This window comes from Hemicordylus capensis, chromosome 4, assembly GCF_027244095.1.
Source record: "Hemicordylus capensis ecotype Gifberg chromosome 4, rHemCap1.1.pri, whole genome shotgun sequence".
NCBI lineage: Eukaryota > Metazoa > Chordata > Lepidosauria > Squamata > Cordylidae > Hemicordylus > Hemicordylus capensis.
The window spans coordinates 41,442,131-41,467,455 of NC_069660.1; the positions used below are offsets into that span (position 1 = coordinate 41,442,131).

The window sequence follows — 25,325 nt, forward strand, 5'->3', positions numbered from 1 at the left end:
TCAGATTAAATCCGAATCCGAATTGATTTGGGTAAGAAAAACAGGTCCCAGGGGCAAAATAGTGGGGTGCGGTGGTAGTGCCCAATGGTTGGAGGCTACCACCCAAATTTCAGGGGAATTGGGCAAAGGGCTGATTTTTGGGGAATTTTTGAAGTTTTAGTGTCTTAGGGGCAGATCGGGGGCATAGCGTGGGCTCTGGGCAAAAAAGTGGGGTGGGGTGGTAGTGCCTAATGGGTGGAGGCTACCACCCTAATTTCAGAGTGATTGGGCAGAGGGCTGATTTTTGGGGAATTGTTGAAGTTTACACGTCTTTAAGGTTTTTCCCCATAGAGAAGCATTGAGGTGTCAGCAAATGTATAGCTTCACGCGGGGGGCAAAGGGGTGGCCTAGAGCAGTGTGGGGTTGGTGGTAGTGCCAGGTAGGGTCAAGGAAGCTACTTGAATTTTTTCAAAGGATTTGGGCAGAGGGCTGATTTTTGGGGAATTGTTAAAGTTTACACGTCTTTAAGGATTTTCCTCATAGGTTATACATGGAGCTTTCAGCAGCCCCATAAGTGCACTTGGGGGGTGCTGGGGTGGCCCAGATCAAGTGGTAGTGTAGTGCACATAGGATGCCAACCACCCCAATGGGTTTCTAACCCATGGGGTACAGGGTTCTTTTGTTTCTGAGGTATTCTGAGTATGGATTATATGATAGCTAATGAGATTTTCAATGAAACACCATGAATCCACTCTAATTTGCTATCATAAATTAGAGCAAATGCCCCTGGGACCCGAAATTCTAGCTGACATCACATCAGACCTTTTTGCATTCAAATCAATGGAGGCAAAAAGGCGGGAAATTCAAAGAGACGTCATCCCGAATCACCCGAATTTTTCAGGCACGAATCAGGGGTGATTCGGCTCGGCCCCAAAAAATATCGGGGGACATCGAGGGTGATTCAGTTTGGACCCGAATCACCCGAAATTGCTCGTTTCGGGCACAGATCGATCTGTGCCCGAAATTTTTTGCACATCCCTACTTCCTAATGAAATTAGAGTTTCCCCATTAGAAACATAGGAGGCTGCCATATACTGAATCAGACCATTGGTCTATCTAGCTCAGTTTTGTCCTCACAGACTGGCAGTGGCTTCTCCAAGATTGCAGGCAGCAATCTTGGAGATGCCAGGGAGGGAATTTGGAACCTAGATGTTCTTCCCAGGGTGGCTCCATCCTCTAAGGGGAATATCATACAGTGCTCACACTTCTAGTCTCCCATTCAAATTCAACCAGGGCAGACACTGCTTAGCTAAGGGGACAAGTCATGCTTGCTACCACAAGACCAGCTCTCCTCTCCTTAATGTTTTTAAGAAGGACCTGGAAACATCCTTGTTTAGTCAGGCTTTTAGTTTATAGTTTTAAAGCTTTGGTTTCCAGAGTTTTTATTGTATTTTAAATTGTTTTAACCATGTTTATGTTGTAATGGTTTATATTGTGAACTGCCCAGGGACTTTTTTGTACATGACGGTATAGAAATGTACTAAATAAATAAATATATAAATAAATAATCACCAATTTCTAGTATTCATTTGTAGGTTACAACTGGCAGCTATTCTCCCCTGACCTAGCACTGTACAGGTGGCACTCTTTATTCACAGGGGCTCCACTCCCGCCAATTTCCATGGATAACGAGAACTTAAGTCAATAGCAATTGACTTAGTGGTGGGTTTTCTATAGGGCAAAAAAGCAATAAAAGGAAGAAATTATAGAAATAACATAATGTGCAATGCTCTTCAGGTCCCCAAGTTATCCAGTAATGCCCCCCCAACCCCAATTCCACCATCTTCCCACAAAAAATCACGGGGAATTTTGTTTAAAAGAAAGAGCCACAAAATAACTCTGTTCAGCAAAATGACCCTGTTGGAATCATTTCCAGCCACCTAGGAACCATGGATAGTTGTATTTTAACCCTTTTTGTCCCCAGAAACAAGGTATCTGTTTCCATAGCCAGCCCCAGATATGTGGGACCACACGTGTCAGGACCACAGATGATGATGATGATGATGATGATTTTTACATTTATATCCCACTCTTCCTCCAAGGAGCCCAGAGCGGTGTACTACATACTTAAGTTTCTCCTCACAACAACCCTGTGAAGTAGGTTAGGCCGAGAGAGAAGTGACTGGCCCAGAGTCACCCAGCAAGTCTCATGGCTGAATGGGGATTTGAACTCGGATCTCCCCGGTCCTAGTCCAGCACTCTAACCACTACACCATGCTGGCTCTCATGGTCATCACCATGTGGTCATCACCAGTGACAAGGGCCACCTGTAAATTCCTTTCACACTTTAGTTTATGAGTGACTTAGCTCCCATGATTATCTCCTGTGATACTCAAAGCTGACTAGGGAGTATGCACATTTATATTTGTCTGTAATACTTAATCCATTACCAAATTACTTATTGCATTGCCAAAGCATCCAGTTCTAATCCCAATGAGTTATCCGATTCAGTAGTTGTTTTCCTCAGCAACAGTGTGTCTGACTTCAAAGAACATACACTCTGATGAGGAAGCTTGGAATTTCAATTGGGTCAGACAGTTTGGGGGCAGGCAGGCAAAACAAACTGTGTGTTTACTAAAACCTCTCTTTGGGTGTCCTTTCTCTCTTACTTCTTCTGACCCTTAGGACCAATGCAAGAGACAGTGAAGGATTTTTGGAGGATGATCTGGCAAGAGAACTCTGCAAGTGTTGTCATGGTCACCAACCTGGTGGAAGTCGGCAGGGTATGCTGGATGCCCAAAGCATTCACTCATATATATCCACTACATATAGATAACAATAATACTGTGCGGTTCTTTTCAAGTTTTCTAAAAAGCTGTTTGATTTTAGCTTCCAGCCTTGCAATGAGTTGCTTCGCCACTACCAGCCTGCTTTTCTAGTTTCCTAACAATGGTAGGAGCAAAATTCTCAACTTACCAAATGGCTTAATGTAGCAAATGAACAATACAGAACTCAACACTCGTCAAGTGTTGGGGTGGATTCAGAGAGCCCATTTCCCCCCACTGTAGTATAGATTCTGCATTATAGACACTGGTTGACAACCCAGCTAATGCAATGTGAGCGCTACTCCCATCAGCACGGAACCCATGCTAGCCCCTGTGCTAGTCCCCACGCTCCCAAAGCATGGCCACTCTTGAGCAATCGCGCAAATACTTTTGGAGCTTCTGTGGGAGCAGAAACATGTCACATGACAGGATAGGAGTGGTTGTGGAGCAACAAGGTCATCTGAATTTGCCATTCAGTAAGCCAGGGTCCATAACTTTGGCCCTCCAGCTGTTATTTGACTACAGTTCCCATCATCCCCAGCCACTGTGGCCAGTACTTGGGGATTATGGGAGCTGCAATCCAACAACAGCTACAGGGCCAGAGTGGTGCACCCCTGCAATAAGCCAAAGAATGAACAATTTGGCTATTATGGTCTACCCACTCCAAAAATTCCCCTTGCCTTAATGCAGATGATATCTTTTATTGGAATGAATTGTGTTGGTGCAATAGCAGGTTTGGTTGCTCACATGTTCAACAAATTCAATTACAGGCTTACTAGAATATGTATGTACTGACAATATGTCCCCAAATAAGTATACTGCTTGGGATTATTCAGAGTGTATTATTCAATTATTTATTTATTTATGTATTTATTCGATTTCTATACCGCCCTTCCAAAAATGGCTCAATTATGGACTGAAAAACATAATCATAAGCATTTCAGAAGTTTCAATCACAACCAACAGAAGTAATTTTTAAATAAATAATAAACAAGTAGCAAACAAATATCACTGGTATTTGTTGGTACTTGGCATGTTCCCATTATGGAAGAATGCACTCCTTTCTATTCAGGAGGGGATGAAATGGGAATATTCCATCCTGTCATTGCTTATACTCTGTATTCTGGCCCTGTAATTACCTCATATGATCTTGGACAGGTTGCAGATGAAGCATGGGATCCAGTGCATATTGCAAAGTTACATGTGGGTTGGGATACTTGGTGCAGATTTGGTTTCTGCCACTGTAGACATATTCCTGGGTTTGCACATAGACTGAAAATATAAAGGAGAGGCTTTGGGGAAATTGTAGAGGTTTGGGGGCAATCCTGGCATTCATCTTCTTTGCCATGAGCCCCACCGCGTGCTAAGATCATCTGGAGAGGTTCGCCTGTGGCTGCCGCCAACTCATCTAGCGGCTACTTGGGAACGAGCCTTCTCCGTTGCTGCCCCTGGACTTTGGAATGCTCTCCCTGTTGAAATAAGAGCCTCCCCATCTCTGGCAACTTTTAGAAAGGCACTGAAGACAAATTTATTCACCCAGGCTTTTAATTAGATTTATAGTTCTAAATAATTTTAATACTGGGTTTTAAATGTTTAAAATCTTTTAAATGGTTTTAATTGTTAATTGTTTTAACATTTTAAATGGTTTTAATTGTAAACTGTCAGAGATGCAAGTTTTGGGTGGTATAGAAATATTTTTAAATAAAATTTAAAATATATAAATACATTTTATCATCTTTTTTTTTTTTTTTTTTTTTTGGCCATAGGTGAAGTGTGTCAGATATTGGCCAGATGATACAGAGGTCTATGGAGATATTAAAGTCACCTTAATTGAGACAGAACCATTGGCAGAGTACGTCATACGCACTTTTACAGTCCAAAAGGTAAGGATAAACTGGCCCAACCTTCATATTCAGATTATTTCTCTTACCATTAGCTGTAACTCATTCCACATTTCATTCACTGGGTCAGTATAGAGAAACCAACACTGTTTCCAAATCAATGTACCTAAGTGATGACAATTCAGTTTTAAGGATGGCTGCATTAACTAAAACCGTTTACCCAGGACGTAAGAAACCTCCTTTACTTTTGCCTTGAAAAGGGTGACATTGCATGCTTTGGGGCACTTAACTGAATTTCCAGATTGTTGTTTCACATGTTTGCAAAATTATTAGTTTGGATTTTAGCAGTGTTGAACATACATTAAAAGGCACAGAGACCAGGCATAACTGTGTACGATTGCCACTTTGAAAGTGAGCAGAATAGCCTCATACTACTGTTCTTTAAAATCAGCTTGCTAGTATATCGAGTGCCAGGCAACTCATTGTATATTCATCAGTGTTCCTCATTCAGTCCTTTGGCTGGCTGGCTAGTATTCATCTCATTCTCCATGCAAAGCCATGACTGAATTTCTAGAGCTTAGATTATTGTGCATGCTTCCCCCATCTGGGAGTTAAACTTACCAGTGCAATATTTTGTGCATGTGCAGCTATGAAAACTGACTAGAAATCTGTTTCTATATCAGGGTCAATAAAATGGCAAGTTTGTTTTTTCTCCACCTGGACATTCCACAAATACAAAACAAAACACATGAACTGTTTTTGCATGCAATTAGATTAAAAATCTTAAGCATCATCCTGAAGAAGTGCTTGGGTGGCTTGGAAGTGGGGCACAGAAATAATAACATAATGGCTGACATGCAGCTCAACCTTATGAGAGGGGAGCAAGAACTCCATCCTTACAAGCCGCCAGGAAACTAACGGTGTGCTAGGCTTGTCCTGTAGCACTGGACAGGTGGAGTGGGAAGCATTTTTTGTTTCTCTCCCCTCCCAAAAAAAGCCCTTTTCTCTGCCAGGAATAGGTCATTGAGGGCATATTCCTTCAGTTCATATGACCCCCAGGAGCATATGCCTGGCAGAGAAAGGGTTTTTGCAGGGAGGGGAGAGAAGATGATATCACTCCCCCATGCCCCCTGCCCATGCTGGCCTACAAGCCAAGCCTTGCATAAGGCTGTGCTGCATGTCATCCAGTGATTTCTGTTGTTTTGGAGGAAAATAGACATTGTTTTGTCCCCTCAGAAAGGCTACCATGAGATCCGAGAGATTCGACAATTCCACTTCACCAGCTGGCCAGACCATGGGGTTCCTTGTTATGCCACAGGCCTCTTGGGCTTTGTTCGGCAAGTGAAGTTCCTCAATCCACCAGAAGCAGGGCCTATTGTTGTGCACTGCAGGTACATGAGTTGCTTCTATCTATCATTTCTCTTTATTTTCTGTATGCTTTTCCCCCTAGCCCAGCAGGTACATCTCCTACCATGTGCTAAGGGGACCATAGGAATGAAGATTGTGTAGTCCATATGAGGGTCATCCACATATCAGCCTCTGTTTGTTCTCATGATCAGCCAAGACTGGGCTAAGGCATCCAAGCCCAGAGAACTGCCAGGAGCACATGGCTCCTGGCAGTGCCTGTGCGGCAAACCTGCCAAAGAACTGTTCCAGTTAGCCGAGGTTACGGGTGCTATTTAACTGCTAGTGTGTCAGCACTGGCTGCTTGCCGCTGGCACTGAGACACTGCTTCTGCCATTGCCGGGAATATCCCCGCAATACACCGCACATTTGCACAGTGCATTGTGGGATTTCTGGGGGCTACGATGACGTATCCAACCTCCACTGCCCATGGCAGCTGTGGACCATCTGGACGTGCAGTTTGTGCACCCAGCAGCTTTGCAGGGATCATCTGCGGGGAAGGCGGGCTTCTGCTGCCGTCCGCAGAGCCTGCCCTCAAGCCCTCTCACTTGATTGTGAGAAAGGGCTCCAGGTCTAGATTTCCATCTGATTGACCGGAGTCATTTTCATGGGCCATAGTGGAGGATATAAGTTAAAGTTGGAACCATGAAGCCTTGTCAGATATGCACCTTGTCAAACCATGCCCCACTGGAAGCAGGGGGTTTGCTCTAAAAAGAAAAAGCTCAAGAGAGAGCCTTCCAAAAAAACAACCCCCCAAGTCTACCTGGTTCCCTGCTTTTCAAAAACCTGAATTGTGTGACTGGTGTTCCAAGTTCTGGAGAAAGATTTTTTTATAGGGTACAAATAAATTTAGATTATAAATTAATTAGGATATACATTAAGGGATCAGCATGGACAGAAACTTGGTCTTTTTTCCATTTCCTGATTTCTTTTCCACTTTCAAGAGGTTTCCTACTAGCCTTGGCCTCCCCAAAGAGCTAGGACTTCACAGCAGTGTGGGATAGACCTTCAGGGCAGAGAGCAACGACTAATAAAGGAAGACAGCTGTATTTGCAACACTCGGTTTTTCACCCCTCGGAATGCTCTGCCTTTTCATGGTCCATTGATCAGATGATCCTCCTTCCTTCCTCAGTGCTGGTGCTGGGAGGACAGGGTGCTTTATTGCCATTGACATCATGCTTGACATGGCAGAGAATGAAGGTGTGGTGGACATATTTAACTGTGTGCGGGAGCTGCGATCCCAGAGGGTCAACTTGGTGCAGACAGAGGTAGGTGTGAGAATATCTTTTCATGCTTGTCAGCCTGTTCCAAGGAAAGAGCACAACATAATCCGATGGTTGTAGAATATTCAATAAAACAAAGTGTGTGTGTGGTGGGGGCGGGGGGAGTTATTCTCCCTTTTCTTGCAGTCAGGAGGGAGTGCCTCTTTTAAGACAGTGCCTGGACATGATATTTGCATGCATCATCTAAAAACATGTCCTTTTTTCACAAGAAATATTGTTTTTGTTCACAGACTTAATTATACAGATTTAATTGCTGGATTAATTGATTAAACATCAGATGATGAATTGACTGATTACAGTGACAATCATGCAGCATAATTTTAATGTCAAAGGCAATTTTTGAGGTCTGTCCAGAATATTGCTAAGCTGATGTGAAACAATACCAGTTTCCATGAGCTAAAATAAGGGTTCCCTACAGGAACTACTAGTACAAGTACCCCGGGATACTTGAAGGATAGGTGAACAGGGGGTGTTCAGCCCTCCTGCCTCCCCATGGTATAGCCACGCTATATGTTCCCTTTCTGAGGATCACTGATTTGAAGCCAAGCCATCCTCAGAGATGTGTCCACTGAAGAAGGGGAGAGAGGAGGGGAAAGACCTTCCTCTTCTGTTCCTAATTGGCTGGCTACATGCTGAAGCTCAGTGAACCCCTCCCCTCAGCCTGACTGACAAACTTCAGAAAATTAGCACTGAGTACTCTCATCGAAATTAATGGTACAAGTAAAATACTTCCATTAATTTCAATAAGACTACTTATGAGTAACTTAGTGTGGCTGTGAAATTGTGAATGTTGTAGCCTGCCTCCCTAACTGTAATACTTATTTATTAATGTATTTGTTTTTATTTATCATATTTCTTTACCACCTGCTATATTAATCTCTAGGCTGTGTACAGATTAGAAAATACACCAAATATAAAAACAGTTAAAATGCACAAAACAAATAAAACAAGGTCACAGATAAAAACACATTAAATGATTTTAAATTTTTCAGTTCAGAGCTTGAGAAAATTTTCAGTTAAAAGCCTGAGAGAACAGGAATGTCTTGAGAGTCCTCCTCATGATGTACACACTACACGTTTGTTAAATGTGTATATGGAATGTTTGCCCCTAACCTGACCCCTAACTGACCATCCTTCATTTCACCCTTCATCTGAGGAACTAGGTTATAACTTACAAAAGCTCATGCATTAAAATATTTGTTTGTTTAAAAGGTGGTCTCGTTCTCTCTTTTTGTTTAAAGGCCCTAATTCTTTTTTTGCTTAGATTTGTATTTCTATGTGTATGTGTGTATACATACACATATACAAATTTAAATGTTATAATTATGAGACAGGCTACTCCAGTCATTGGTTTACATCCAGATTAAGTTACTCATAAGCAGACTTTTTGAAATTAATGAGACTAATTAGTTTACTTGTCCCATTAATTTGAATAGGTGTATGGTTGAGTAATTTAGTCTTATATATGCCAGTGATTGGAGTAACCTGTCTCATAACTGTAAAATGTGCATGTGTGTGTATCTTCTCTCTCCCTCTCCCTCTCTTTCTCAGATACCTGAGCTGAAGGTTTGCAACCAAAGGGGTACCTCTTTTAAAATTAAGATTGGGAAGCCCTAAGTTAGAGTAAAGATAGCGATACAGCCAAAACTATATATTACAGGCTTCTCCAACTACTGTTTGATCAAATATGCATTGTAGTGGGGTAGGCTAGACACAAACATGGCCATCATTTGGCTGGAGAGTCAGTGACTGTAATCCATAACCTTAGAATTGGTTAGGGTGCTATAGATCATCTAATTCATCCTCCTCTCTCTTCCCTCCTATTCCCAAGGCAGAATGTCTTAGTACTGCTTTCAGTTTTTAGCCATACATTAAAGATATTGTAAGTGTGGGGATAGAAAGCATAATTGTGAGACACATGTGTTTGAAGGCATGTGTATTGATCCAAATACACTGAACGGGGAAATGTGAGTGGTTGCGACATTTTGTCAAACGTATACTTGGTGGAAAAGCTGGGTCTGCCTCTGCATATTAATGTGCAAAAATGACCCTTATTTTAGAAATTATGTTCTCAGAACAAACTCAACCAATAAAATTTAAGCAGAATGTTTCACATAATAGAAATTTCTGCCTATTTGGAATATTTTAGGCCCTGGGTAACAATTAAGCATGTGAAGCTGAAGCATTAGTCACACACTGTACACATTTTAGAGTTAGGTACTCTGCTGAAGATGGATTCAGATCCAAAGTGGTGTCCCTTTGCAATAGGGACCTATTCCACTTAACCAAGTACGGATAGACTATGTACTCCTTTTTTAATATGCCATTGCCGGAATACTGAGATTTGTTTTGCTCTGCATTTAATTTTGGCCGGGAGAAAAGACCCCTTTTTTCTTCTTCAAATGAATATAGTGTATTGTAAAATGTAAGCATCTGCTGTTATCAGAGGGAGAGGGTGAGGGTTTTCTTCTTTTTGACCTACGCACTGTGAGAGTCGTCGGAAGTTCTTTTATGAAAGTTGAACAGGTAAGATTTCTCCTAATGGGACGGACAATGATGAACGTACAGCTTCTTGCTTTGTAGGAACAATACGTCTTCGTTCATGATGCCATTTTGGAAGCGTGCCTTTGTGGCAACACAGCTATCCCAGTTTGTGAATTCAGATCTGTATACTACAACATCAGCAGACTGGATCCGCAGACGAATTCCAGCCAGATAAAAGATGAATTCCAGGTAAAACCAGTAGCAGACCTCATATTTTGTCAGTCACTGCAGCTGGTGACTGGCATGTTTTGTTGGAACATTACAGCAGGATATATAAAAGAACCTTGTTTAAAATATTGTTTAAAAAGTCCACATTTTCCACCCAATATGTGAGAAATAAGTTAGGTATGGAACTGTTTTCCTAGTTCTCTTAGTCTGGATAAACACTTTGCTTCTGCATAAAAACATACTTGGTTTTATTATGTTTGCCAAATAAACTGTGTAAACATATTGAATGTTAAAGAGCGGTGAGGAGTGGGAGACAACAGGAACTAAATTGCTTTATTTGAGACAAGGCTTTCCAGCTCATAACTCCTATGGCTACTGTTGCAGCCTGTTTTTAATAGTGCAACTCAGTACTGAAACGTAGAAAATGTCAGAGAAAATGAGAGTGTTTCTGAACATGTGCAAAGTGCCTTTCCATCACTGCTGCAAAACCACAGATGACACAATTCTTACATGTCTAATATTATGGGCCTGGACTCCCAGTCAGAGTGTGTGTTTATTTTATTTTATTTTATTCATTTTTTTCAATTTTTATGCTGCCTTTCATAAGACATCCCAAGGCGGTTTACAAAAGTTAAAATCACATTTAAAACTAGGGATATGCATGAACCGTTTGATGCTGAACTGTTTGCCTCAAACCAGGCCAGTTTGGTGGCTTGATCACAAACCAAAACTGGTTTGAGGCTAATAATTTATATTATAAATTAATATGAACTAGCTTGGCCAGGCGCAGAGCATCTGCCCCTCTGGCTGGCCCACCCACCACCACTGTTCTCCACCACCATCACGCTGGCATGTCCAGCTTGCTGGCTGGCCAGCTGCTCCCCCCGCCCCGCTGCCTGCTTCTCAACCCCCCACCCCGTGCTTTCTGGCAGCTTACTGGCTTGCTCCCTCCCCACCATCCCACACTTTCTGGCTTGCGGGCCAGCCAGAAAGCCGACCTTCCACCCCCTGCGACCAGCCCAGCCCAGCCTGCCACCACCTCCTGCCTCCTCCTTCTGGCGGGTGGCTGGACCAGGCTGGCCCGCCACTGCTTCCCACCTCCTCTTTCCGGCAACTGGGCCAGGCCAGCCTGCCACCGCCTACTCAGCCAACCGGCGGCCGGGCCAGGGTCAGGCTGGCTTGCCGCAGCCTCCTCTGGCCAACCGGTGGCCCAGCCAGGCCAGCCCGCCGCCACCATTGTCTCCTGTCCCTGTCCCCAGGCAGCTGCTCTTATGAGAGCTGCCACACATGGGATTAGCGATGGGTACGTTTAGGAGAATTAAATATATAGATAAATAAATAACATTTGCTGGGAGAGCATTCCAGAACCTCGGGGCAGCAACAGAGAAGGCCTTGTCCTGTGCGCGCAACAATTTAGCTTCTCTCAACTTTTGCAAACGGAGCAAAGACCCCACTGACAACTTTGTTGGACCGGCAGAAACCCTTGGGATCAGGCGGTCCTTCACATCTCCAGGATCCAAACCATTAAGGGCTTTAAAGGTAATAACCAGCACTTTGAATTGGATCTGGAAACGAATTGGCAGCCAGTGCAGCTCCTTCAAAATAAGTATAATATGCTCTGAATGAGCAGTTCAAGAAATAACCCTGGTAGCTACATTCCGCACCAACTGAAGTTTTCCAAATAGTCTTCAAGTGCAGCCCCACATAAAGTGCATTGCAGTTCTCCAGCTGCGACGTGATTAAGGCATGGGCAACCATGGCCAAATCTGCCTTCTCGAGAAAAGTCCACAGCTGGCACACTAGCTGAAGCTGTGCTAAGGTGCCCCTGGCCACTACTTCCACTGGAGCATCCAAAAGCAAAGCTGGGTCCAGCAACACCCCCAAAGTGTGCACTTGCTCTTTCAAGGGGAGTACAACCCCATCCAGAGCTGGTTCAGTCACCCTATCTCGATTGGCACGCTCAGTTTCTCTACCTCATCTCAAAATGGCTATCATGAAGGTAGAAGATTAACTTCCTTTTCTTTATATGTTTAGAACCCCTTATATGCCCCAAGGGGGTTTATAGTTAACATTAGGTCTATAGTTGTATGACTCCGAAACAGGTTGGAAATTGACATGTACTAGGAAGCAGGTTCTTTACAATATTCTGTGTGAGATTACCTTTCAGCTCTGTTTTGAACATCGTGGGCTTTATAAAGCCCACGGCTTAAGCTGAAATTGGTGTTCCCCAGGCCTCAACTGTACAACGTCTTTTAAGAACCAGGGCTTAATCCTTAAACACATGAAGTGGGAAAGTCATGCATTCGTTTCCTGAAAAGGACAATCTCCTAGGCCTTGCTGGCTCCCTTTATTGACACCACACTATTCAACAATGATTATATATGGAAACAGAATAGGATTTTCAATGAGACACATTCTGGTCTCACTGAAAAGAACAGCATATATTCTCCTTCTACGTTTATGTGGCCCAATAACCTCCACTGCTTGGAAAAAAAATGGAAAGGAAGGGTTTTTAAAAATTATTTTACTTATTGTTCAATTTTTATACCGCCTTTCATAATGTATCTCAAGGCAGTTTACAAAAGTTAAAATACAATAAAATTCCATAAAAGTTACATCTAAAACCTTAAAATCAATGAAACAATAAAAACCAAAAAAGAGCAAAAAACCCCAACCATTATGAAGGTTTCCATGCTTTATTTAAGAGGAGTCTGTGTCTGTGCATGGCCCATTCAGAGTTAACTGCTGAGCCAAAGACTCTCCCATACATTGTGCTGTCTGTGGGTGTGTTTCTTTGGGCGTGCAAGCTGGCTGCAAATGAAATGCTGTGAGCATGTGGGTGCTGCTGGTTTACCATAGCTGGACTAGTGATAAGCAACAAAGGATGGAATCTCCCTTGATTAACTTGTTTGGATGTGCCAAACTAGGTGGCCAGATTTGGCTTTAAAAAAGCCAAATTCTGGCTTACGACCCGTTTGACTCATGAGTATACCCCTTAGGTTCTGGCAACCCTGCCAAACCATTTCGCTTCAAAGTAGGTGTGCCATTAGTGGGTGGCCAAGTCAGACATTGGCCAGGAATCATCAGGATGCCCTTGGCCCAGCCCTGAGGTCAGGGGCGTAACAAGGCTGGAGTGGGCCCAGAAATAAAATTTTAAAATGGGCCCCTCGTTGATACACACACACACGCTTCACAATATATAGTCATGTGACTTGTCTCTGGGGGGCCCCTCAAGGCATGGGGGCCCCCAGGCAGCCGCTTCCCCTTGCCTAATAGTAGTTACGCCCCTGCCGGAGTTCCTGCCCAGTGCATGACTCTGTTGAGAGCAACAGTAGTGATCTATAGGGTTTTCTTGTTGCCACATCTCCCCCCCCCACCCCAACAAGAGTGCTATCTTCTTGTCCCCATCACTGCATAGCTATAATACAGCAATGATTAGGTGCTTTGCATTGCTGTTAAAAAAAAAGTTCAGCCATCAGTGAATCTGTTGTGAAGCTCTCCACATTGCTGCCACTCCACCACTCAAGTAACCCACCCCCAACAAAAAGCTTTGCGGGAGCTTACCCAGATGATGGGGCAACAGCACTGGGTGGGTGGGGCCCAGCACACCATCTGAGGACTAAGCACAAGGCTTTGCCTTACAACTTGAAGCCATCTCAGCTTCAGGCTTGATTTGCTGCAAGTTTCTTTTTTATTTCCCTAAAGCAAAATATGGATTGACTTTGCACACTTCGGATTTTTTGTTGTTGTTGTTGTTGTTGTTGTTGTTGTTTTGGCAGTGTGTTGTTATACAGCTGGTTGATAATTATCATTTCTTTGTTTTGCAGATTATTGGTTAATAGCACAGAATTAGGCATTACCCATTGAAAATGCACATCTGCTTCAACTGCAGTAATATAGACTAAACTCTTATGCCATTTTTGGTGGGGAGTGTCCTGGTGTGAGGAGCAGTTATGCCAGGATTTATTCATATGTACTACTAGATACCTTTTGTGCAGTTTGAAAAGCATATTTCATGAAAACTAAATGTTTGCACAGTTGGGAGTTTGATAAAGAGCTAGGCTGAGTCTGAAAAAGAAACAGAAGAGGGGAAAAGGCAATTTAAAAGAACCAGAAAATAAAAATGAATACTGTATCCTTTCAAACGTCATAACCGTATACAAAAACTATACTAGAACCTTCCCTGACTCCCCCGCTCTTTGCAAGGCATCTCTACTTCTCTCTCTCCCATTTTTCCTTCCTTCCTGCTGATGAACGAAACATGAATTTTTGATACATATTTCCTAAGGCAGACCATTCTAAGATATAACCAGCAATCTGCAAAACAAGGGGATGGTGATTGTTGGGCAGCAAATAACAGTGACCTCCTGAGGGGAGGGGGCAGGAAAAGATTAATGTACAAGTCAAATGCATGTGCTCAGCAAGAAGTATGCAAAAAGCTGCTAAATTTTGTTCTGTCCCTCCTGTGGAACAAGGTATATTAGAATGGCAGATTTCTCTGGAGAAATTTGATAGAAGAGCAATTTGGCCACATCCCTAGTGATATCTTGCTGAAGTTCCTATTAACTTTGGCTCAGAATATGAGCTTGCCCAGCTTATAATACTGAGCTGCGTTACAAATTGCATGCCATTTCCTCCCAAAGTTCTTCCCTAGCTCTTTGAATGCTGACAGGGAAGTCTTTCAGAGTGGCCCCCCAAGACTTTACTATTCCTGACACCATCAGGTAAGTTGAAGGATAAGAAACAACAGGGCAGGAGGGAAGGGCTCTGGGAGGGAGAGTTGAGTGCTCCCAAGGTGTAGGGTAGGGATGTGCAAGAACCAGTTTGGCGCTCCTTTTCTGAAGCGTTCAAGTTGGTTCAGAGGCAGGTGGTCCTTTAAGGTGCAGGAAGGGTGCCTGTACCTGCCTCACCGCTTTCCCCCCATTGGTGCTCTTCCCAAAAGTGTTGGTGTGGAACTGCAGTGTAAGTGCTTTCAGACCCAGTGTATGTCATACAGGAAGTGGCCGACGCTCATGCGTACTGACCAAGAAAGCACCAGTGCAACAGTGTTGCATTCCTGACTACGGGTGCAACAGTGTGCCTGAGTGGTGGGAAATGATGTGTGTGCCACCTGAAAATAGATCCCTGAGGCTCAGGGACATGTTTGTTTGTTCCTGCAGGCAGCTGTGGATAGAGCAGCCTTAGTCTGGAACGTAAAACTGCTGCACTGGCATTTCATTAGTCAGAATCCCAGCCAATAATCATAGCAATGGCACAACCAGTTCCACATTTTGGATTCGGACTCAGGGGACAAAAATAAGCTATTGTGTGTGTGTGTGTTTTAAACAGCTTAGTTTGCTGAGATAACTTCTAAACTGAACTGAGACAAGTCCACTATCACTGATCTGGTGATCACTCAGCAACCTAGTGATCAGGCAGGGTTTCTCTACAGATTTAGGAACATAGGAAGCTGCCATATACCAGATCAGACCATTGATCCATCTAGCTCAGTATTGTTTACACAGACTGGCATAGTAACCTTCTCCAAAGTTACAGGCAGGAGTTACTCTCAGCCCTATCTTGAAAATGCCAGGGAGGGAACTTGGGACCTTCTGCATGCAAGCATTCAGGTGCTCTTCCCAGAGCGGCCCCATCCCCTCAGGGGAATACCTTGCAGTGCTCACATGTAGTCTCGCATTCAAATGCAAACCAGGGTAGAACCTGCATAGCAAAGGGGACAATTCATCTCACAAGACCAGCTCCCCTCCCCTGACACCATTTTTGTCCCTGACACTTTAAAACATATATAAATTATGGACTGGCAGGATTTCCTTCTGAACTCCTTTCTCTTGTATAGCCCCATACACATTGTAAATGTGGCTGCCATCCTTATAAAACCAAAGAGCTAGCCGTATAGTCTGATTTATTATTACTCAGTGTATCCAAATGGCACCCAGAGGCTCCAACTGAGACCAGGACCTCAGCTTCCTGAGCTGTGTAAAAAAGATTTAGATTCCCATCCCTGCCTCTTAAGGAAACTCCATGCACAGTGATAGCATGACCTGAATGGCTTCAGGGATGGAGAAAAGAGATCAGAGTGACAGTAATAGGTACAGGTTTGCTTGTATTTATAGCTAAGTGAATAATCTGGGGCTGCAGGCATACTTGAGTGTTGGTTTATCAGATTAGTGAAAAAGAGACATTGATGAATCACTCAGAGGCCAAATATCTAGCCATTCTCATGATGCAGCTTATAATGCGTATCTTGGCAAAGGAGAGTCATTACAGGGATTTTAGTTGCTCTTTTTGCCACACTGCTGCCTAATGGGACTGCATCAGATGGATTTAGCATTGTGGTGGGAGTGTATTCTAAACAAATTTGGGGGAACTTAGAGCTGGCTATAACATGCATAAATTCCTGCTGAGATCACAGATTTAAATCCCCATATGCGTTGACAGTTTTGACAATTTTAATGTTTGGACTTACCATGGAACTGTGTAAAAGAAATAAGTGTCATTCAAGATGATTATGACTCTATGAATTTCATGCTTATTTGGGGGGAAACAGTTAAGCTACTAATGTTGATATAATTGTATAGATGAAATGTGATGAGATGATATGACAAGAGGGAGAAATTGATTGAAGGTACTGAGAACACCCATCGTTGAGCTGAAATTGATATCTGAGGATTCATAATAAGATTGTTCACATGACCAAAGTGGGGTGGGCTGGGGAGAAGGCAGAGTCCTACCTATCTTCCCCAGGTGATCAGAGCCTTTTAGGGCCTGCACCGCTCACACGCCCACATGACCAGCATGGTGATGGACTCCCAAAGTGGGATCAGGAGGAGGAAGTCCTCCTGCAACCCACAATGCAATGTGCGGGCAGTGAAGATGCAGCCTGTGACAGTGCAGCAGCACTCCTCTCCCTGGCTGCCCTGTACTCCGGACTCTATGGCTGCCAGTCCCGGCAGTCAGTGGTACTTCCACAGAGTGAAGCAGGACAGACTCCGTATTCCTCCCATCACCCTTTGTGCCCAGTTAGTCGGTCTGGAGCAGCTGGGTCGAGCTACCTCCCGGTGAACTCTCTCCTACCCATGCAGCTCATGTCGTGAGAATGGGTTCAGTATCTTGCATATTAAATTGAGAATACACAATGTCCCTCCTCCAAGTTCAAATATCTCATTCATATGGTGTGGTGGTGGTGATGATGATGATGATGATTAATGACGATAGTGATAATGATTAAAAAAATACGTATATGTATTAGCATTTTTGAGTTTTATGGCAGGGCCTTTTCCATACCTATCCCTGAGCTCTGGAACATACTCCTAGCCAATATATGAGGTTTACTGTCTCTGTTCTTTAAAAACGTATCTTCTCTTACCAGGCATTTTGATGGCTATTTTAACTGGTTTTAATCGGTTGATTTTAATTTTGGTGTTTTAATGGTTTTGTCTTTTATTTTTGTAAACCACCTAGAGATGTTTTGTTAAGAGGTATATATATACATGTAATAATGATAATGATAACAACAGCAACATTATTCTAGGTCATGCCTATGTAACAGCCTAAACTATCTCCTCCTCCCCCTCCCCCCTCCTCCTCCTCCCAATAGCAGTTCCCAAAGCCCCATGAGAATTGGTTGCACCCCTTGCACCTGTGGCTCCTCACATTCCATCCCTCCCTATCCCCGAGGGTCCCCTGACTCTCAGGAGCTGCTTTAGAAGGGCTCAGTGGAATGCCTTAGGGAGGCGGACAGGGAAGTTCACTTAAAGCAATATCATATAACCCAGCAGTAAAACATTTATATCCTACCTTTCTGTTACAACAGAAACACTCAAGGCAGCTTACATCAAAATTTTAAAATACTATAAGGGCCACTCTGTAACTGACTTGTAGTCCTTGGTCCAGAATTTCTCCTAAACTTTTTACACAAGAAAGAAAGAAAGAAAGAAAGAAAGAAAGAAAGAAAGAAAGAAAGAAAGAAAGAAAGAAAGAAAACTAATAATATAAGTACTGTGATAAGTGTGTGCTAGAATTATAAATTTTAAAATCTGAAGCTGAATCCAGGCAGAAGTGAAGTATATGGGGTTTTTCTGGACAGGAATTGTTGTCTTGTATCACTAGTGTGTCCCCACTTATATTTGAGCAGATGCAAAGTCTCAGTTTTGTTGCTCTGCTCAGGTGTTGATTGTAGCTGAACTGGAGCTCTTTTTATTCAGTGCTCCTAATTCATGAGCTGCAGTCATTTATAGACAGCAGGGATCTAGCAACTATTGCCATGTAATAGTGGACCTCAGGCAACAAACTCCATATCCGGCTGCCCCTGACAAACATTTGTAAGCTTCAGTGAATGCAGGATGCTACAGTCAATGTCCTGAATGTCTTGGACAGTCAATAATATGCCTGAGTCTAAGCCAGTTGTTGTTAGAAATAAATCAATATCAGATATTAGGGTCATAAAATAGTGTTTTTAATGTGCAAAATGGCATGTTTTTTAGCAAGATTGGAGGTGGTCCTGGGGTAAGATATAAGGGTGGCCCCCTTTGCCTTTGGAAACCCACCTGCCTCCCCACTTGCTGCCCATTGTTCTCCTCCCCTCACCACCTGCCAGGACAGCCTAGCAGGATTGCCTGTCACCCACCTTCCTCCACCTTCTGCCAGGATGGCCCTGCACAACCATCCTTCACTGAGATGTGTCTGATTCTTGCTGGCTTGGTGAGGGCTCCCACTTCTCACAATGGTCACCTACTGTTTTTCAGTGAGAACAGGTACCTCTTCAAGGGGCTGCTTGTTCTTCCTGAGAAGCAGCAGCACCCAGTGTCAGTTGAAGCTGAGTGCCCAGTGCGAGGGAGACAGCTGTTAGCCCCTGGAGACCTACGGCCCTGCCTTGGTTGCACCCCCAATGGTGGCTATGCCCTTGTCAGATATGTCTCTGGCCAGTATTACATTTATTTGACTTGGTCATGTTTTCTGTAGTGATTTGATAGCCTAGATGTTTGCAAACAAAATTATTCGACATTTTCTCTAATGGCTGGTTCAGATGAAACATGGAAGCATGATTAAACCCATAGCCTGAATTAAAATAGACCCCCTTGGAGGCTTGGGTGGGAGGCAGCATGCACTCCCTCAGGGACATCGTGCGAAGCCAGGCTTAACCCTGGTTCCATCTTACATCTAAGCCAGAGCATCATTTACAACAGCCATCTCAAAGTCAGGATTTTTTTTTAAAATTGTTAGTAAGAGCAACCCTTTAAGCACTGGCAACATATTGAATCTGAAATCAGAACTAAGATTATTCTGTGTGTGTTTTTATAATATGCCTATATGAGTTCTGACCTCATATTTGAAAAGGGCTTCAGAGTCATTGCTAAACAGAAGGGAAACATTGCTAGTCATTGCTAAATGGCTACGTCCACTGCTAAATAGTTTTTGAAATTTTAAAAGATTAACGAGCTTGACTTATATTTTTCAGCTGATATTATAGTAAAGTTATCTAAAAGATGGGTGTCAGATGTTTGGACAGGGGACGCAATTTCAGTGCTTGCCCTAGGCACTATTTTCCCTAGATACGCCTCTGCTGTCAGGCTCTCAGTACAGCCACCCGCTTGCCACTGAGCCAAGCGATTGAGGTGGCCTCAGAGTTTCTGGCCAGGGGAGCTTTTTAGCTCAGCCAGATCCCAGGGCTCCTCCCACTCCCAGCCCTCTTCCAGAATTAGCCCCTCATCGCTGGCCAGTCCTCCCTTTCATAGCCCCTGACAGCTGGGACTAGTCTCATGAGATCCCATCACTAGATCGCTCAAGAGCTGCTCCTGATCCTGCGAGTCCTCATCATCCTTTGACTGCGAGACCATACCTCCCTGCTTGGGCCAGTGACAATGTCTCCATGTGGGTATATTGATGTCTACTTTCTCCCTCACCCGATTGGAACATCCCTGCAAGACTCGGGTGGGGGAAGCTCTGCTCTGGAGCTCGCCACTCTTCCTCGCGGAGATCAGTTCTGACTCGGGGATTCACCAACAGGAACAAACACAACATATGGCTTTTGCATGCAAAATCACATGGGTTTTTTTAACATTAAATACTAATCTATGTGTGTTTCTTCCCTTGACTACAGACCCTTAATATAGTAACACCTCGGGTCCGGCCGGAAGATTGCAGCATTGGACTCTTGCCAAGGAACCATGACAAGAACCGCTGCATGGATGTACTCCCCTTGGATCGGTGCCTGCCCTTCCTTATATCTGTTGATGGGGAATCAAGCAACTACATTAATGCTGCACTCATGGATGTAAGTGAAACTTGCAACCGAAGACTCATTTCCCCCTTTACGGCCAAATTAAAAATGAGCAGCTTTGGCCAACTGTTGTCCGTCTCATTGGTATTCCTACCCCTCCTCCAAGGAGCTCAAAGTAGCATATATGAATGCTTTCCATTTTTTATGCTGAAGTAAGTTTGCCTGACATATAATTAAATCATACACCCGACTGTTTCTGGGCTGGGTGGGGGGAAGGCAGGGTCGAGCCTACATTTCCCTAGATGATTGGCGAAGTACTATGTGGCATGCAGCTTGTGTGCCCACACAATCCATGCTGCTCGAAGGAACGCGGATCTCTGGAGGCTAGGAAAATGAATCTTGGCCTCCAGAAATCCCAAGATGCACCACACAAGCAGTGCTGTGCATTGAGGGATTCCCCCTCAAATCGGGCACTCTAGGCACCTGGCTCTGTGTATGTTCAGGCTGTGTGCAGCCCAAGCATACATACAACCCCGGGCCTGGGGTAAAGGATGTGCTCATGCCCTCTAACCCCGTTTAAGGGCCAAAGTAAAAAAGATGGGCTAGTGGGCGCAGAAGCACTGGGATTGGGATCAGTCCCAGTGCTCCTCCCAAGCAACCCAACCCAGGCTGGGCTGCCCTAGCCTGGGTTGCACTAATTGTATGAATAGCCTCAGTGACTGGTTCAAGGTCATTTACTTGTCTTGCAGTGTAACTTGGGCAGTGTCAGATCTGGCCGCACCACTGTGAGGATCTCAAACCTATGACAGTGCTGCCAAGCAAGAGGACAATACTGAAACTGCTGACTTTTTCACATGTTGCACACTTCTTCCATTGGAAATAATAAAAGCAGCATGTATAATGTAACGATCGTACATGAGTCAGCAGTAGCAGTACTTACGATTGCGCAGCTGTGATATCATTTGTGTTAGAGCCCCAAAGCAACACGGGCAGGTCTGGCACCACTAGGGATGTGCCAACAGGTTTGGTTCAACGGCTAACTGTTGAACTGAACACTCCTCCCTGGTTCGACGTCAAGCCAAATCCCCTGACCTGTTGGGGGGGGGGGGGAATTTGAAGTTTTTTTTAAATAATGTTTTTAGTCAACTTACCCCCTCTGGGGGGCTTCTCTGAGTGACATGACCCAGGCCATGCTCATTGGGCATGCATGACAGCCTCAAAAAATGGCCGCCGCTATGGAGGGCAGGCCCAGAATGGTTTTGGCAGTAATGGAGGCTGGCAGAGGAAAGGGAAACCTCCAAAGACCATCCCTGTAGCCCTGGAGATACCCCCCCCCCGGGGGGTTGATTTTTTTTTTTTAATCAAAAAAATTCATGAACCTCCACCGAACCAGGGGGACAGTGTTTGAGGGGGTGCAAAACCAATCTGGCCCAGTCTGGTTTGAGTCTGGTTCAGACTCCAACTGAACCGGGCCAGCTGGTTCTGTGCACACCTCTAGGCACCACCCTTTTTACACCATGGGACATGTAAGCCAGTAAGCTGTGTGGCCAAGTAGGGATTTGAACCTAACTTTTCATACTCTAAGGGTTGTACCAGATGTTCAGGGCAACCACGTGTTTCTTAAACACATGCTTGGCACGTTGAAATGTTTGGAAGTAGTCTAATTTTTATACTAAATGTGGCACAAGGAGAAAGGAAGTAAAACCCACCCCCTCCACCATTTTGCCTCACCATTTATGCACATTGGGGCAGACTAGTTTGGAAGTATCATCCAAACTTACCCAGAATGGAGGAATATGTTGGTATGCAGGAGCATCCGGTCATCTGAGCCTCCCATCTGAAGTGATACACCCAAACACAGGCTAACCACCTCAGTGAGAACTAGTCCAGAAACTCTTCAATGTATGAGAGAACATTGATTTTATCTTGCCTCCTCACATTTGGTTGTGTTGCAAGAAGCCTAGGGGAGAGCACCAGTCTGTCTTTCCTTTTCTCTCTAGTTGCAAGGTGGCTGAGTAATGGTGGGTGATGAATCCTAAGAGCAGGATGCAGGCAGGATATCCATCACAGGGTGCTAGCAAAATGTCATCCTATAATGGTCAAAAAGTACCTTTCCTTATTTCCTCTTGCTAGCACTACCACATATTTTCTACATGAGGTGTCTGTATTCCGACTGCATTTTTAAATTAGTGTTTTTCCTTAAACTCAGCATTGAAGAAAATGAACCACAACTGCACCGGCCCCCCAAACCCATATTTTTCTTCCTACTCTTCTTAGGGTTGCCATCTAGGGACTTTGATAGAGGACATGTGACTATTTGGGGGATCAAACGACTTTTTTTTACATTAGGAGGAACAGATACTATTTGGGGGATCACACAATTTTTTGCATTTGTTGTGGTGTCCAAAGTTCTGGGGAGTAGCTGGAAGGAACATTTTTTATTCCCTTAAAACACTTTGCTCTCTTCCTTTGCCTCCTTCCCCTTCCGGCATCCTACTGACCATCCATCCAGTGGGGAAGCCAGAGTGGAGGTTCTGCTTCAGTGGCAGGTTGCAGAGCCACATGATGCAGAAGTAAGGATAGGTGGGCTGGCAGGTGCAGTTTGCTTCCTTCATGTGGTGGTCGTGGTGGCAGTGAGAAGTTTGCAGTTAGCTAACTACCTTTACTCAGTTAGCAGTTACTGCAACTAACCGAGTAAAAAGGCACCTTTAAAAGTAGTGAATCTCTTCTATTTATCATGGGGAGAGCAACTGGGCCTATCCAACCCCAGTACAATATACCTCAGTGGCTGATGCTGGTGTTATCTTGCATTTCTTTTTAGATTGTGAGCCCTTTACGGACAGGGGAGTATATTTATTTTTCTTTGATAACCACTGTGAAACCTTCTGTTAAAACCTTCTGTTCAGTATATAAATGCTCGTAATCACAGAGAACAGCAAGTGAGTAGGAGATCATGTATGCACTGCTGTGCTAGCATGCAAAGAGGCTGGCTTGGTAACTAGCTTGCTGCCCTGCCTAGTGCCAAGAGGTGAAGTTTCTGGCCTGGCTGGGGAGAACAGGCTGGGTAAGCTGTGGGGAGGAGGACAGAGGACGGTGTGGGTAGTAAAACTAACCAGGAGATGAATTTATGGTGAAGAAGCAGGGGCCTTAAGAACCCTGCACCTTGACAGCAGACTGAGTAGACATACAGCTTACCTGGTCATCAGCTTCACAGTGGTGAGCTGTATTTATTCTCTAATTTTTATTTTTAAAAATATGCATATATAATACCAATAAACATACTTTATGCAAATTTTATGCCAAGTGGAGACTATTTGGAAACTTTATTGTATGTAGAAAAGTGTCCTCTAGTTCCTTTTTTTTTTTTTTTGGTGATAGATATCGACTTTTTTCACCATCTGAACGTGGCAGCCCTAACTCTTCTCCATTGTTTAGCTCCATTGTTTCGCTGAGGCTACCATTACTGTGATAACCATTGCGGCACAATCTAATGTTTGCATCGCTTACAAAAAATGTCTTAAGATAGTAGCTTCAGACACAGTATGTAGTCTTGTCGAAGTGATTCAGTGCACTGTGATAGTAGGTACATATCCGTTATCTAACAGCCGAGTGAGCAAAAGGCCTTTACTGCTTCACTAAGCAGAAGCAGTTTTCTGCACAAACCGTCTGTGTCTCTCAGAGTTGTGCAGCTGCCAGCAATGAAACTGCTGTATTTTTAGACTGTTCACATTTTAAAAGATTGCAGTAATCAATTCTACTTCAAAGCTGAGGTAATTCTCATGTCTCATACCCTTCTGATCTTCCATCCAGTGCCTTTGTTACAAAGACTTGAATTTTCATTTAGCCAGCCATCAGCTGTGGCTGGTGTTGTGGTGCACTGGGAGGTAGGCACCCCACAGTCAGGGAAGTGAGACAGAAAAAGAAGCAACCAGGCCATTTCTGCTGGGCCTGCTAAGGAGCAAATGTCATTGACCAATGACTGGCCTCTCATTTACTTTTCAAAGGGGAACAGCAAGACATAAATACATGCCTGAGCTGGTCACGTTTGCTTGCCAAGGAACAAATATTTGTTTTGCACTGGTTAAGTGTACCCAGGAACAAAATGCCAAAAAAGAATTTGCCAAAATGCCAAAAAAGAATTTTCCATAAACTGTTGCAATACCTAGCTACAGAAGCCATTGTCAGTTTTCTACTGCTATACATGTATTACTGCAGAACATTCTGGATGGCTGATCTTTAGATTGTCTGGCATTGATTGTGACAGTCACTGTGGTGAAGTAGATAATATGTTGGACTCAGATCTAAACTAGACATTAGAAGTGATCATCTGTGGAGTTCAGCCGCTGGCTAGGAGCTGTCTTCCCACCCCATCCCTTTCCTTTTTTTTCTTTTTTCTTTTCTTTCTTTCTTTCCTTTCCTTTTTCTTTTTCTTTTCCTTTTTTTTTTTTTTTTGAGGCAAAAGCTATGTTGCTTTTCTCAGCAGCCAGCAGTTGGCAGGAACAATTGTTGTTTTCAGAAATCCCCCTTAGTACAGAACTAATACATGGTGTAGAGTCATTTCAGGGGAACATAGGAAGCTGCCATACTGTATACTGAGTCAAACCATTGGTCCAAGTAGCTCAGTATTGTCTTCACAGACAGACAGCGGCTTCTCCAAGGTTGCAGGCAGGAATCTCTCTCAGCCCTATCTGGAGATGCCAGGGAGGGAACTTAGAACCTTCTGCACTTCCCAGAGTGGCTCCATCCCCTGAGGGGAATATCTTACGGTGCTCACACTTCTCGTCTCCCATTCATATACAATCAGGGCGGACCCTGCTTAGCTAAGGGGACAAGTCATGCTTGCTATCACAAGACCAGCTCTCCTCTGGAGGAGGGGGGAAATGGCAGCCACTGGTCACTGTGAGAATACGAATACATATTTATACATTGCTTTTCAACAGAAGTTCCCAAAGCGGTTTAAGGTAAAGATATGTTGTTGAGTCGGTGTCGACTCCTGGCTACCACAGAGACATGTGGTTTGCTTTGGTAGAATGCAGGAGGGAGGTTTACTATTGCCATCAGT

The 25,325-nt window shown here is 43.9% G+C and overlaps 1 protein-coding gene across 19 annotated transcripts in view; it reads left to right on the forward strand.

Annotated features, from left to right (window-relative positions):
* Positions 1 to 25,325, forward strand: part of PTPRT (protein tyrosine phosphatase receptor type T) — a 938,880-nt gene that overhangs the window by 880,288 nt on the left and 33,267 nt on the right. For all 19 annotated transcript variants that reach the window (XM_053243888.1, XM_053243897.1, XM_053243900.1 and 16 more), the window contains 6 exons: positions 2,665 to 2,762; positions 4,571 to 4,687; positions 5,882 to 6,036; positions 7,182 to 7,317; positions 9,916 to 10,065; positions 20,144 to 20,317. In XM_053243888.1, the coding sequence (XP_053099863.1) occupies positions 2,665 to 2,762; positions 4,571 to 4,687; positions 5,882 to 6,036; positions 7,182 to 7,317; positions 9,916 to 10,065; positions 20,144 to 20,317 (830 nt within the window). The remainder of the gene's footprint in view (positions 1 to 2,664; positions 2,763 to 4,570; positions 4,688 to 5,881; positions 6,037 to 7,181; positions 7,318 to 9,915; positions 10,066 to 20,143; positions 20,318 to 25,325) is intronic.